At 52.9% G+C, this 14,751-nt stretch overlaps 2 protein-coding genes across 2 annotated transcripts in view; one reads left to right on the forward strand and one right to left on the reverse strand.

The window, feature by feature from the left end:
• The window catches only part of SPHK1 (sphingosine kinase 1), a 33,921-nt gene extending 31,547 nt beyond the window's left edge, over window positions 1-2,374 (forward strand). Inside the window, exon 5 of the mRNA XM_048818194.2 lies at window positions 607-2,374. Coding sequence (XP_048674151.2) covers window positions 607-1,423 — 817 coding nt within the window. The 3' untranslated portion in view covers window positions 1,424-2,374. The remainder of the gene's footprint in view (window positions 1-606) is intronic.
• Window positions 2,375-7,336: 4,962 nt separating this feature from the next.
• The window catches only part of UBE2O (ubiquitin conjugating enzyme E2 O), a 96,504-nt gene continuing 89,089 nt past the window's right edge, over window positions 7,337-14,751 (reverse strand). The window contains exons 16-18 of the mRNA XM_048818186.2: window positions 14,002-14,205; window positions 12,929-12,986; window positions 7,337-11,308 (exon numbers count right to left, since the gene is read on the reverse strand). Coding sequence (XP_048674143.1) covers window positions 10,530-11,308; window positions 12,929-12,986; window positions 14,002-14,205 — 1,041 coding nt within the window. The 3' untranslated portion in view covers window positions 7,337-10,529. The remainder of the gene's footprint in view (window positions 11,309-12,928; window positions 12,987-14,001; window positions 14,206-14,751) is intronic.

Below are 14,751 nucleotides of genomic sequence, written 5' to 3' on the forward strand. Positions count from 1 at the left end.
AAGGCACCAAGCAAACCCTGTGCCTGGCCAATTGCCCCTCTAGGTTATTCTGCCTCCCCCTCCCGCTGCTGGAGCTTCGAACAAAGCGGGGTGCAGCCTACGGAGAAAGGCTTCTCCAAGGAGAGCATAGCAGGGGAGCAAATGGGGGTCAGTGATGCTTCTGTTTGTGAAGCATTGTCAGCTGGTCAGCCCAAGAGGGGTGATTCCAGGCTGGTTGGACAGGAAAAGGACAGGTGGAAGCACTAGCTGAGTCTGAGAAAACGGGCACAAGCCCAGGGAGCTAGGTTTTAAACCCCTCCCGTGGAGTTTCTAGGAGACTTTTCTTCTGGTGGTAGACAGGATCATGTTGATTCCAAGCAGGTGGGGATCTTTGAAACTCCCAGTGGCTCTAGTCACATTCCAATAATACTTAGAGACATTTTGCAATTGCAGTGTCTTCCTCAGCCAAAGGGGGCACCCTGGAGCTGCAGGGACTTGTCTGGAGTCTCCCAGCAGGCCCCTGGGGGGGTCCCGAGAGTCCCTCCCCCACTCCGACCACTGGAGTGTGCCTCGGACAAGGTGAGGGTCCCAGCTCAACAGATCTGCCTGCTTTTGTCTCTGTTACAGCAACACGCAGGCCTTCAGGAAGGAGCTACTGACCAATTGCACCTATTTCCTCTGCAAAGGCCTGTATGCCCCCATGGACCTGGTCTCCCTGAGCACGGCCTCCGGCAAGCGCCTCTTCTCCTTCCTCAGCTTCGGCTGGGGCTTCATCTCTGACGTGGACATCGCCAGCGAGAAGTACCGCCAACTGGGCAACGCCCGCTTCACTGTGGGCACCATCCAGCAGCTGGCTGGGCTGAAGGTCTACAAGGGCCGCCTCTCCTACCTGCCCATGGAGACGTCATCCTCTGTCTCCTCAGCCCCTGGCAGCCCTTCAGAGCAGAATAGCCACCATGTGCCATGCAGCAATGGTCACCCCCTCCATATCCTCCCTCAGCCTGCACCAGGGGCGCCAGAGCCCCCTCACAAGAGGTCCTGGCCAGAGGACCCTCTCCTGGTCCCCTTCGACCAGCCAGTCCCAAAGCACTGGACCACTGTGCCTGAGGAGGAGTTTATCTCCATTTTCGCCATCTACCAGTCGCACGTGGGCGCTGACTTCACCATGGCCCCCACGGCCAAGCTTCATGACGGCTCCATGCACCTCTTCTACCTGAAAGCTGGGGTCTCCCGGCTGGGGCTGCTCAGAATCTTCCTAGCAATGGAGAAGGGGACCCACCTGGACCTGAACTGTCCCCACCTTCACTATGTCCCCGTGAGGGCCTTCCGGCTTGAGCCCTTCGCTTCCACCGGGCTCATGACGGTGGATGGCGAGCCACTGGCATGCGAGCCAGTGCAGGGCCAGGTGCACAACCAACTCTGCAGCATTATCAGTGGCTCCTGAGCCACCTGCCAGCCTGACAAATAAACCACTTCAAAAAGGGTTTTGACCATGAGCATCCCTGGGGTGCAGTGCGGGAGGACAGGCAAGGACCACTGCAGGGAACGCTTACACCTCCTGCCACTCAGTGTCTTCTCCAGCCCGCCACCATGTGGCAGCCTCTCCTCCTCTGGAATAGTTCACAGGGGTCTCTTGTTCCCCTTGCTCTGCCCAACCTCCCAAGTCCCACTCCCAGCACAGTTCTTTTCCTGCCTGATCACAGGCACGAAGGGCCAACTGCTAAGAGGTTTGGTTAGTAAGTTTGAGGGCGGGGGAGGGACACTCACAGCCTGGCCTGCCCCCTTCCCACCCCCCGAGTCAGGAAGCTCTATGGGACACAGCGATCCCTAGTGAGAGGGGACTCCTGAGCCGTGGGTGGCAGGTGATGGTACCCGAATACGGGCACAGCTCTTTCCAGGTCATCTTAGCAGCTGCAAGGATATTTCTCCCACCACCCCCAAGTGCTGGGCTTCTTCTCTTCTCTGCTTCCAGATGGGCCTGTCTTTGCAAGGGACTCCGCAGCTGAAGCCAGGTGATTCGCCAAACCCAGGCTCTCCGCAGTATAGGCCTTCTGCATTTCTGCTGCTTGGTTCCCCACAGGACAAAGCCAGTCTGCTCCCTTCCCACAGCTCAACAATACACTGAAGGCACAAGAGCGCTGCTACCCTTTCCCCCATGAGCAGAGTGCCACGGAGACCGAGCACTGCCTCAGCACCAGCAGATACAGTGGGCACCAAGCCCCTGGGGCCGGTGGGGAAATGAGAACTGGCTCCACCGTAAACTCTAAACTTCTAGGGCCAACATTTGTTATAATTAACCAATTTTTTTTTAAAGAAAAATATATCTACCAAAAGCTCCATGGAGACAGAGTTTATCCTTAAAATGAGACAATAAAGATCTAGCTTTTCCAAAACAGGAGGCCTTGGCTGTTATATGGTGGGCACTGTGATTTCATTGCAAACCTAAGCACCCGGAAGTCCCAGCTTGGATGGTTTCCTCCCTGGGATTGCTGTGGTGTAATAAGCAATAAAGTTTCTTGGAGCAGCAGCATCTCAGGGGTTATTGCTTTCAGATTTCGCCAGCAAGGGGTTGTGGGTTGATTGCTCCAAAATGCAATGCCTCTTGGCATTTGCACAGAATCCCAGTCAGCCTGCTAGAAAATCCCTTTATTCTCCATTCTAGGGCCTGGCTATGATGACTCATGGTGGGCCAAGAGCTGGGAGAAGTAGTGTCACCCCAATCCAAGGTATTAAACATTTAATTTTGCAGGGTCCATTGAGTTTATATGTTTTAACTGTAGAGGGGGAAACCACCAATCTAGTCCAACAGCAGTTTCTTTAGAAACATTTTGGAAAAATAGGCTAAAAAAAAATCAGAAATGTTACAATAATCTTTATAAAATCAAACTGCATAGCATTCTTTGGTGGTCGGATACCAGAGGGATGGGCAGCCTTATGAAAACCTAGACAGCATTCATGTCCATGGCCCACATTGCATAGGTTGTGGTAGATAGCAATAGCTGTAAAGAACACACTCGTCACATCCACAGGCCAGCTGAAGCATGCCGAGACTTCCAGCACCAGTGCAGGCATGCAATCTAAACAGACAAAAGCTTGTGGGAAAGGCAGCCTGAGCAGCCACCAAGTGCTGATTCTACCCATTTCATACAGTGACACCATTTTTTTGGTTGCCACTAATTTTGGATCTAAAGCGAGAGTAACGAAGCCAGATTTAGAATGTTCAGCCATGACAGAGGAACCATAGACAGCAGCTGCTGTTCACGTTTATTCAGCTGAAAATTATGCAATTAGGATCCCAAAGAAGGGAAAGAAAAGCCTAATTGTTTGCCAGCCAGTCCGGATCATACAGAGCTCAGATTTATTTTCACTCCAACAAGATAGGTAACAAACAGGACCCATATCCCAAAATAAGGGGTAGGGGGGAAGGTATCTTTCCGTATGGCATTGGGCCAGGTGTACAAATGGATACAGTGATACTCTGGCCTAACACTTTAACTGCATCTAATTCCTTCATCCATTGTCAGGTGACAATCAATAGCATGTGCCCTTCAACAGATGATCAGGAAATGTCTCCCTGCAGAAATGTCTCCCTTACACCAGTGTTGCAGTCTTAGTTCTGGTTCAGTGTCTGAAAGATTCTCGCTGGAGAATTCCACCACATAGGCACATACCGGCTTTTCCTGCATGTCCAGCTCCAGCAGCTCTGGAATTTTATTTTGTAAATCCACAAGTTTTTCAGGAAGTTCCTGGATTCCTGAACCCTTGATTTTTCTGCAGGAGGATTTTGTTTTCAAGGGAGCCCTTCATGGGCATTTGCCTGGCCTAGAATTCTACAGCTGCAGCTTCTCTGCAGATTGCATTCCAGCGCCTACAGGTCTCCAAAGTTTGGGCCAGGTGGTTTGAGTCTGGTTTTACAGCAGCCATCCTGTCCCCTAGGCCTGCTAATCGAGCACCCTTGTCTTTTAGCCTAGAGTCAATTGCCTGGAATTTGGTAACCAACACAGTTGGCAATTGAGATTGTGCAAACTCCTCTTAAATGGTAGTGCATGCTACTGCAGGCAAAGCCATGAGGCTTAAGGCCATCAGCATCGTGTTCCCCATTTGTGAGTGCCTACTAAGAACAACCAGCCGTTTGCATCCACTCTGAGTTCTCTGCTTCAGAAGCATAAAGCTCCTTACCTGCAGGAGCAGCAGCCAGTGCTGGGTTTATAACGGCGCCAGTGGCTCCAGGGAGCCGGGCCCAGGCTCAGAAGGGAGCCGGGCCCAGGCTCAGAAGGGAGCCGGGCCCAGGCTCAGAAGGGAGCCGGGCCCAGGCTCAGAAGGGAGCCGGGCCCAGGCTCAGAAGGGAGCCGGGCCCAGGCTCAGAAGGGAGCCGGGCCCAGGCTCAGAAGGGAGCCGGGCCCAGGCTCAGAAGGGAGCCGGGCCCAGGCTCAGAAGGGAGCCGGGCCCAGGCTCAGAAGGGAGCCGGGCCCAGGCTCAGAAGGGAGCCGGGCCCAGGCTCAGAAGGGAGCCGGGCCCAGGCTCAGAAGGGAGCCGGGCCTGCTCTGCTTACACTGCGGCCCAAGACCCCGCCAGCCCGCTAGCTCCCAGCCGCCCATCACTTGCTCCTCAGGCTGAGGGCTCCTCTCCTGCCCCTAGCCCCACTGCCCGGCTCCTCTCTGCCGCCTGGCTGGACCCCAGTGCACCTCCGGCTCCGGGCAGTCTCTGCTTCCCACCACCTGTGGGGCCCTGCCTGTCTTCCTGGAGCTGAGCCACCTGGGACTGGTGCAGAAGCCTGGCCAGTCTCGGCCAGTGGGGGTGGAGGAGCTTGCCTGGGCCTCTCCTGGCAAGTGTGTTTTGGGGCAGGCCCTGGCCTAGATGATCCTGCCACTCCTGAGGGGCCGGAGTGATTCCCAGCCCCAGGACCAGCTCAGGCCAGCAGACACAGTCACCTCCCAGCAGCTGGGAGGCAGGGGGTGGGTCCCTGGAGGGTGCAGGCTGTGAGGGGGCAGGGAAGATCTGTGTGTGTTGAGACACTAGGGAGTGGGGGTTCTGTGGAGGGTGCTGGGCAGTTGTGGTGGGGCTGTGGGCAGGGGGGGTGCTAGGCAGGGTGATGTTGTGCATTTGTGGGTGAGGGGTCCGGGGGTGCTGGGCATAGCGGGTCTGGGGAGCTCTGGCCATAGGGAATGGGGGGGGCTGTTCCAGTGTTGGACGGGGGGCTGTGTGGCACAGCATGGACCCACCCCTGAGGGGAAGGGACATGCTGGCAGCACAGGGCTGGGCGGGCCACTGTGCATCTGGCAACTACTGGTTTGTAAATAGTGCCCTCGCACTGGGCTGGGTGGGGCGGGGCTGTCCCTGCCATGCCACATTGCCTCTGGGTGGCTCGTCACTCTAGGGAGTGACATTCCCCCCCCCCCACCAAGCTCCATAACCTCCATGGGGGCCCACATACATGTTTGGCACCAGGCCCACAAAAGGTTAACCCAGCCCTGGCAGCAGCTCATTGTCTCAGAGCCAAGCTGTCAGGCTGTGAGGTACCAAAAAAGGGAGACTTATGTCCTAGTGCATATCAAAGTTACTCACCAACTCCCTGGAGGATTCCTGGCCCCCCTGGAGTAGCTCCCCTTCTCCCCTCCCCCCGTAATACCCCTGCTATCATCTTTACAAGAAGAGCCATCGGAGCCTCCCGCTCCCTGGGGCGTGCTTGTGTACACCCACCCTGGCCCTAGTTCATTCATTAAGGTAAGCCCCTGGCACTAGCTGCCTGGGAACAGGCCTCCCGCCTCTCCGAGCATGGCTAACTAAACTAGTCTTGCTTTTGCAGTTACAGCCTACAGCAAATGCCATTAACCTGCAGCACTCCAGCTCCTGCCATAGCTTCCAGAGCATCCTACACTTAATATGATCTGAGCAATGAATGCAGACCTGTTAAAGGGTGCTCTGAAGTCTCACGGCAGTCATTAAGGTTCACATTTACTTCATTTCTGCTTTGGTTTCTCCTCACATCCTTGACCCTTGTCCCTGCTGCTGTCCCTTCAAATCTTTTCTAACCATACCTGTTCTGTCATTACCCCTTAAAAATGGTACTTACACAGAGCACCTAAGTCCACCACCATCCTAGAGCAGAATGCCTTATTCCCATTCTGCAACATGGGGGAAACTGAAGCCTCGCAAGATTCAGTGATTTGCTCCCAAAGTCTCAGAATCAACAGAACAGCCAGGATTAGAACCGAGGAGTTTCTAAATTCCAGGCCTGAGCACCATCCACCAGCCCCTCTCAGCTTCCCTTTTTTGGTGGTGGGAGCCAAGATGTCACCCTATTCCATTAGATCAGAAGGTTTGAGTCGTTCAGCCTCAGTTCACCGCACTGTGCCCAAGCAGTACCAAGATCTCTAAACACAGCTCCTACATTGTCCTAGGGACTGAAAGGTCAGCTTTGCAAAAGGCAGGTTGATTGCTGGCATCATGAAAGGGTTGGAACAGCAGCACTGATGGCTGAAACCTTTCCAAAGAGGTGCAAGCTTCTCCCGACTCTGCTGCCTGATCTCACTGCTCTGAAGGGCCTCCTCACACTCTTATGGCCGTTCTGTCCGTGGCCTCTTTGATAAGGTCACCCCAAGATGCTATCCATAATGGCAGTTTAGGATGTGGGCAGATGTCCACTGGCAGCTGGGCAAACCTCATTTCACATCAGTCCGTAAACAGCTGACATGGTAGGTTTCAGGTTACTGCAAGTTTAAGTTAGATCTGAACAAGCCAGCTAGGGGTGACAAGCTGGCATCTCAGATCCCATTACCAGACTATGAACTTGTGTGAGGTTGCTGGATCCTGGTGTTACCTTAACTACTGGACAGAAAAGCTGCTCTTCCTGAACCTTGTATAAATGAAGAGCCTTATCCAAAGCCCATCAAAAGATGCCCATTGTCCTCAGAGGGCTTTCAATCGGCCCCTAGGTGCACCAGTCAGCTACAGAGCAGTTAACTAAGCTTCCTTTCAGCTACAGAGCAGTTAACTAAGCTTCCTAAGTTAACTAAGCCACCTTTCCTCACTGGCTCCACTGAGGACAGTAAAACCTAGCTCTTACGTAGCACTTTTCATCAGTAGATGTCAAAGCACTTCACAGATGGAGAAACTGAGGTACAAAGAGGGGAAGTGAGTTGGCCAAAGTCACCCAAGCAGACCAGTGAGCGAGCCAGCAGAACTCAGGTCTCCCAAGTCCCAGTTCACGCGCAGCCCACTGGCAGTGGTATTGATTCAGAGCAGAGCAAGAACCTCCTCAGGCTGAATAAAGGTGGCAGGATGTTCAGTTCTCTTGCAGGTGATATACTCACCACACAGGAAAGGAAAAAAAAAAAAAAAAGCACAACCAGAGCTATTCACAGAGGCAAAATTTAATGGCAAATCAACTTTTTCTCCTTTATTACATCCTAATTAGCCAAAAAAAAATTTCGCAAGTAAAAAAAAAAGTAAGTCACACAGCACTTTATACATATATGGTAAGCAACCCAGCATTCACATCTGCACGTGAACAACACACCTCTAAGCATGGCCTCAGTAATAGTTCCATTGTTTGTTTTTAAATACTGTACAGAATCAAGGCTACAAACTGATTTTGTAATATTTCTTCCCCGCCCCACCCCAGCACTTAAAACAGTTACAGGCTGTTCTTATTTGTACATCGCAGTGTCAAGTAGCCAGTTTTAAGGCTAACAATATGCATCATGCTTTGGCTTTTTGTGGTTTTTTTTATTTTATTTTTTTTTAAAGGTTTTGCCTTTTTAAATTTTGTTTTTAACCTTTAAATATTACATACGTACACCAAAAAAATTACATAGCTGCAGTGTGCTCAACAGCAATCTCAGACCCGGAGCTTCACATGATCAAAAGCTTAGAAAACTTGTAAACCTCTGTGCGCATCTCAGTTAGGGACAGACAGCTCTGAAGAGCTAGGAGAGCTCCAGCAATGCTGTTAAGGGACAGGAGAGCCTCCCCAAGGCCAATAAGCAAGAGCTTTCTCAGCTGAAAACTCCAGGATCCTGTACAAAGCTCTTGGTTATGATTAGAGAGGCAGACTTCTTGGAAGGGGGAAGGAATCATCTGGCATACAGTCAGGCCGGCTCTCACAATGGCACCTCTTCTCCCACCACCTTCCTCAAAGCAGATCAGCTCCTACAGCTGGCTTTTGCTGTGGCTACTCTAGTTCCCTCTACCCTTCCAGGAGAAGATAAAGAGAAACAACTAGAGAGAGAGAGAGAGTGTTGTGTGGGTGGGCAATGCTAGAGACCCACAGGCACATGAGCAGATTCTGTTCTCTACTTGTGTCTTTCTAATAAGCAGCTTGTCAACTCCTCCTCCCCCGTTCCTTTGCAGAGAGAGGAATGAAGTGATACACCAAAGGAAATGAGTCTGTAAGTTACAGACTGGCCTTCAGGACAGTGAATAAGGCGTCTAGCAATGTGGGGAACAACCCCCTGCACCAGATGCCTCATTCACTCCCAAAGGACAACGTCAGTTAGCATCCCACCCCTGCCCTTTTACACTGGAGTCAATTTTCTTGCTCATGAAATGCTGGCTAGCATTGAGGATAGCCAGGAACTACTGCACCAGACCCACCCCCACAATGCTACTGCCGCTCAAGCCCAACATGCGGACTCCCCCGCAGCTCTCAATTCCAGACCTGCGGCTCTCCTGAGCAATCGTGGCAGCCAGTGTGAAGGATTCTGCAGTGCTAACGTGGAGACCAGAGTCAGTGTGAGAGAGACCCAGTCCCAGTGGCACCCTTCTCCAGGGGGCAAGTCCAACCCCAGGTTGGGTGTAGTCAATGGGACCAGGAGACAGCCCTTATAAAATTTCTTCCAGTGGATAATGGGCAGTTGAGCACCAAAGCCATCCAGGCAGCTGGGAGCACTTTGCAAACAGGCGAGACAGCCTGCTGACACTTCCGCCCTCAGCTTTGAATTTAGAACCCCAACAGCCGCTGGCTCTGGCAGGGCTAGCGGTGGTGGGAGAGCTGGCAAGGAGGAATTTGGTTTGGTTTCCTGTGAGGAATTAGCCTCGTTTACTAGCCACGCTGAATGACAAGCCTTGCTATTCCTTCCATGTGGAAGCCTGGCTTCGCTAGCTCATTTAATCAGCTGGGAAGGACACAGCTGGGCTGCCTCTGTGGCAGAAAACGGGCATCAGCGTGGATGGGAGCTTGTTGTCAGGCTCAACTCCTGACAAATCTAGCAGGGCTTGATCGGGGGTCTCCAGCAGTGCACAGAAAGCCCTGAAAGCAAGCTACAGACATCCTGAATAGGATGCCCCCAGATAATCACTGCTTTCATCATACCCCCTTCAAAGTACTCAGTGTAAACCCCTCTCCACTAACGCACATGTCCCACTAGCCCTTTCCTATAGCTACCCGACAGCACTGTTGATGGGATTAAGGATGTACATGCAAGGTTTCCAGTGCTGCTGGCTTCTGGACTGTGCAGGGCTGGGGATGAGCAGGGGCTCACACAGTGAAAGCTGTGTTTGTTAAAGATGCAATGTCCGTGCTGCCGCAGCAGGAGTGAAGTCACAGCCCCACAGGTACAGGTCTATACTTGCTGAGCTAGCCTCAGGAACAGCTGCAGCCTGAGAAATTTATCAACAGCTGAAGTGGTGCAGAAGCATCAGCGGCACTAAGTTTAATATCCACACAGAAGCTACATCATCTACCCTAGATCTACCTTTGCTGCTGATCAGTTGGACTTGGGCTGAAGCAGTGCACATGGGGCTCCCAGGCTCCTGCTGGATGGAATAGTGCCAGCAGGAAGCTGACTCGTGTAAGTTTGCAAAGTGCAAGCAGGTCTGGTGAGGATGGGGAGTGGAAATGTGTTTACTATTTTGGAGAAATTACTTCCAGGAGAGAGAGATCAGAGGGCTAGGACCACAGGGAAACCCCAGGGTATTGCCCAGGGCTGAACAGGAGCCTATCTAGAACTTCATCTCTGCACCGTAAGTACCAAACAAAGGAGTGGGTGAGCTGAGAATCTGTCAGTGACCAGCTATGGGAAGGCAGCCCTATAGGGAGCAGGAGACTTAGATGCAACCAGAATTCAAATGTCAAAGTATTCTCAAGCTGGAACAGACTTCAAGAAAGCCACAAGACGTGGTAGTGAAGGGAAATGGAAGGACTGGGAGGACACAGCCACTCAGCATCGGATACCACAGCAACCATACCTTTAGGGCTGAATCCCAAGTGCAACGCTGGGGTCAGACATAGCAGCCAGGGAGTGGAGCCCACTTTGCACACAGAGGCGCCCGGGGACGAAAGAGCACAGAGGGTCCCAGCTGCAAGACTGCTTTGGAAGGCTCACAACTCCTTACGCTTCAGGATCAAAGGAGCATGAGGAACGGGGGAGAGGCTGGGGGAAGTAAAGAGCGAGGAATGAGCTATTTGGGCTACTGCCTTCTTTATAAACACACCAAGCAGCGGAAGAGAGCCGGGAACGAGCAAAGCCAGTTTATTGGGAACAGCGTTTGCTGATTTCCTTGCTGCTTTCCCCTTCTCTTCTGCATCTGTCTGCCCCTAACCTGACGTTTCACTTGTCCTCTCTCCACTCAGGGATATTGGCCTCTACTAAGGCAGCCCGGTACTGCTGCAAGACACCACGAATGCTTTTAATGAACCCCTTGGACAGGGGGAAGAGGGGAAAGCCGATGTCAGGGTAACCACTCTTCTCGGGGAGGAAACTCCTGTAGCTCTTTCTCCTTTTCTTTGGTTTCACACTAGGCTGCGAGGCAGAGTCCTGCGCGGCTTTACACTCGTCCGTTAGGTCTCTCGCCAGGGGGAGCCCTCTGGCGTGGCCCGTGCTCTCGGAGTCTGAATACTGATGGCCGTCGCTGGCCGCGAGCGTCGAGGCTCCACATCCAGAGTCTTCCAGCTCCTCCTTCCCTTCTAGCGCCAGGTCGGAAAATTCCGCTGCAGCCGCTGCTGCCCCCAGCTCCTGCTCCAAGGGGCTGCTGTACTCGCCCTGAAATCCCCTACTGTCAACCGGGCTCTCGGCCAGGGTGTCGCACACAGAAAGGAGAGAGGAGGAATCGGCCCCGTTGGGGTGCTCGTGGCTCCTTTCCACCAGCTCGCTGGTCTCTAGCCAAGACTCTATCCGGTAGACCAGGCGCCAGCCGTTGCAGCGGAAGTGCTCGCGGATCTCGTGCTCGAAGACCTCCACCGGCTTGCGCAGCATCTGCATCATCGATTGGACCACACGGATCAAGGCCATCTCGTTGTAGCAGCGGCTGTTCTCGTAGCCCTCCTGAAGGCCCCGGTCGCTGTCGAACCCTGCCTCGTTGTAATAGGGCTCATTCACAAGGATCAGTCCTGCCAGGAGAGAGGGAGAGCAAAGAGTTAAACGGAAACCTCACATTGACCTGCGACCTACAGGGGGATCTGCTGGGCTCTGCCTTTGCTGAAGGGTGCTGAGGCCTCAATCTATCACTGCCCTCCCCACTAGGGAGCTCCCTCCAGCTTGGGCTGCTGCCATATTGACCCCTACAGCACAAAGATTGCAAGCAGGGGTGCAGGCAGAGGGAGCAGCAGAGCAAGGTTGCCATGCTGGACTGGTAACAGGAGGTAATCCAGGCAGGTGCATGTCTAGCGGCTGCACCAGCATTTCATCCGGCCTCTGACTCTGCTTGGGACACTTGTGAGAACAGGCCTGGTGGCCTCCTGGCAGGGGCCGGTGGTCATTTTTCAGACTACAGGAACACCTCCCAAGTGGAGGCCACTCACTGTAGAAGCCCATGACTGGACTAGTAACAGGTACAGTTGCTAGCTCAGCACGGGGTGAGGGACAAGGTGCACTGCCGGGACAGAGGGGCACTGGAAGAGTGAGTGAAGGGGGAAATATTTCACAGGCCTTGCCTGCGCTATGGTTAGCTGCTCACTTTTCAGGGCCAAACATGAAAAAAGTGTTGTAACAGAATCAAGCCATTCCTTGAAGTGACACCCAAAGCTGCTTTTAGCGCCGACTGGGCCACATTTACTTTTGCCCTTTTCCTTTCCAGCCACTGTCTCTGGCACAGCTGCGGGCAAGCCACCCACACTGAGTTCTCGCCGGTTGACATTTTAGGCTGGTTGTTCTGCCTGGGTGTGTTGACGACATGGTCAATGCCACCCTGCTGGCAATGCCCCCAACTGCTTTAATGCTCCTGACGGTGGGGTCATGACATTTCTCCCATGACCAGGCAACAGAAGGGAGAGGTCTAAGGCTGAGCTCTCAGCATTAACAAATCTCTTTGGTAATCCAGAGAAGTTTGCAAGAAGAAGTTGATATTTTAGCCTCTAAATGGGGATTATCGGTTCTGTAGACAAGAAACAGCCTCTCTGTTCTGGGAATAGACACCCCGAGGGCTGAGAGATCAAATACCATAGACCAAATACTCCCAAGTCAGGCCCTGGCCTTTCTGGACAGCAGACTGCTTGCTAGAGAGTTTCCAAGCAGGGTTTAGCATTACTGGCTGTCTTGGTCAGGCAAGTCAGTGCTGCAGGGCTTGGACACACCTGTGCTTCCTTTCCAAAGCCCACAGAGCAGTTTAGGAACCAGTGTAAACACAACTGATGTGTGCAAAAATAAACCAGATGCTAGCAAGGCTGGTGACTCACTGCCTATAAAGAGAAGGACCCAGGCTCAGCAGCAACTTCAGGACCTTCCTCTTAGGAGCTTTTTTAGGCGTTAGCAGCTGGCTGGAGGTGGCTGTGGTTCACCTTCCCAGGCACAGGGCAACAAGCAAAAGGCTAGTGAGGCCTGCTCTTGCAGAGAGGGGAAAGGGGCGAGGGAAAGTTACAGGGACGGAAGGCAGCCAAGAACAGAGGGATGGGTAACAGCTTGCCCCTGCTGCGTTGAGATGGGAAAGTGTGCTCCTTCACACAGCCCAGCAAGGCAAGTGGGGGGGCCTCCAGTGTCCCTCCACGCCCCACCGGCTCTGCAGCTGCATTTACCTTGGATGGAGATGAGCACCTGGAGAAGGCTGGATTTGCTGGTCCACCTTTCTGTGCCCTGGAACACACACAGAAGTTATCACAGACAGCTTGTCATGAGCAACAGCGAACGCAGCATCCATCCTGGGTCAGCATTTAACACAGAAAACAAGGGAGGCGACAGCCTTCAGACTGCAGCTAATAGTGACCAAGGCGCACGCCAACATTTACTGCCTGGGCCCAACCCCAGCTGCGTTTGTGCACACCTATTTTAAAGGTCTGTGAGTACAATTCAGGCTTGGGTAAAATTATGGGCCTACTGCGCTGGCTTCAGGCTGGACATGGCCTGGGCAGATACTGTGGAAGCTTGTACACCTTAATCCAGGTATGCAGCACCTGCCTCGCTGCTCCAGAACTGAGGTCACAGGTGGGGCCCACTCCAGCCCTGCTGATTGTGTCAATGGGTGGATATTTATTGTGGTGCCCAAACAGGAATGAGAGACCCTCCCACCCCACAAAGTCATTCATCGCTACCCACAACCTCCCTTGAACCTAGCTGTCCAGAAGCTAAGAGTGAGGGTTCTCTCAACTCACTGTGCCCCCTACGTCTTTGCTAAGCCTGTTTCCAGCATGCCTTGGCTGCTCACCACAGAGAAGGCAAAAAAAGGCCAGAAAGACCAAGTCCCAAAGGGTAGGAGAATGATCCCTGTTCACACTATGATCCCTGCGCACACCCTCAGCTCTTATCAGCCCCGACAAGGGCCTGTGGCTAATACTACCCACAGCTCATCTTCCAGGGACAAACGTGGGTTTTGAGAGACTCTTTCAAAACCCCTCTTGAACACTACCCTTTGGCTCTGTCTACTCCATCCATCTATCCAGAATTCAAACCCAGACTATTAGGGCCGGTTCAAGCCGAATGCAGACAGGGCCAGCACAAAGCTTGGATGCTCATTCCCCAGTTTGCTCTCTGAACTGGAAAACAGTCAGGCTTCTGGGGCCAGCGGGAAGCAGCAAACACCGCTCCCTAGTTGCGGAAGTCTGGCTCTGTTTAAAAGCCATGTGCTGTGCAAAGGGATTGAAGACAGCATTACCTTTCCTATCCAGGTTCCCAGAAGGCTGACGCAAACCTTGCCATTGTCGTACAGGTTGGGGTTCAGTCTCCCGCTGCACTGGGAGAGGTAGCGGAAGAGAGGGGGGACAGCTGGGTAGATGTTGGGTAACTGGATATCGAACAAGAAGAGGCCGTCTTCGTAAGGAGTGCGTGTGGGTCCTTTAATAAGTGCTGAAAAGAGATCCTGTGAAGAGAGGAGATGTGAGCACAAATAGGCATGGGCTAGAGTGAAAGCCAGGGCTGCCCTCTGTCCAAGGAAAAGAGGCAAGCCCTGGTAACAAGGCAGATTGAGTTTGGGGAGGAGGAAGAGATAGAGGCTTTAATTAGCTTAACACTAACTGGGGACTTGGGAGAACTAGCTCAAGCCTTGCAGATCTCCTGCGGGTGCTAGCTTTGGGCTGTGCTCTTTCACCTGAGACTGAACTTCACCCACCACACTTCCACCCTTCAGGCCTGGATGAGTGATCTGAAACAGGATTTCAGAGGGGGCTGGTGCACGGTTCCACTCCACGACTGGCTACGCCCACTGCCTTGTTGGCTCTCCACCCGCTCACGCTCCCTGCTTAGCCGAATTACACAGCCCAGGTTTATTTGGTGAAGTAATTCTAGTATCAGATTCCCACATACTCATTGTTTATTACCAGGGTTCTTGGAAATGTAAAGGGGAGCCAATTTACTGTAATTATAAACTTCAGCCAAGTGTAGATGCCTTGACAGCTCAGAATAGGGG

Source organism: Caretta caretta, chromosome 14 (genome assembly GCF_965140235.1).
Source record: "Caretta caretta isolate rCarCar2 chromosome 14, rCarCar1.hap1, whole genome shotgun sequence".
NCBI classification, from domain to species: domain Eukaryota; kingdom Metazoa; phylum Chordata; order Testudines; family Cheloniidae; genus Caretta; species Caretta caretta.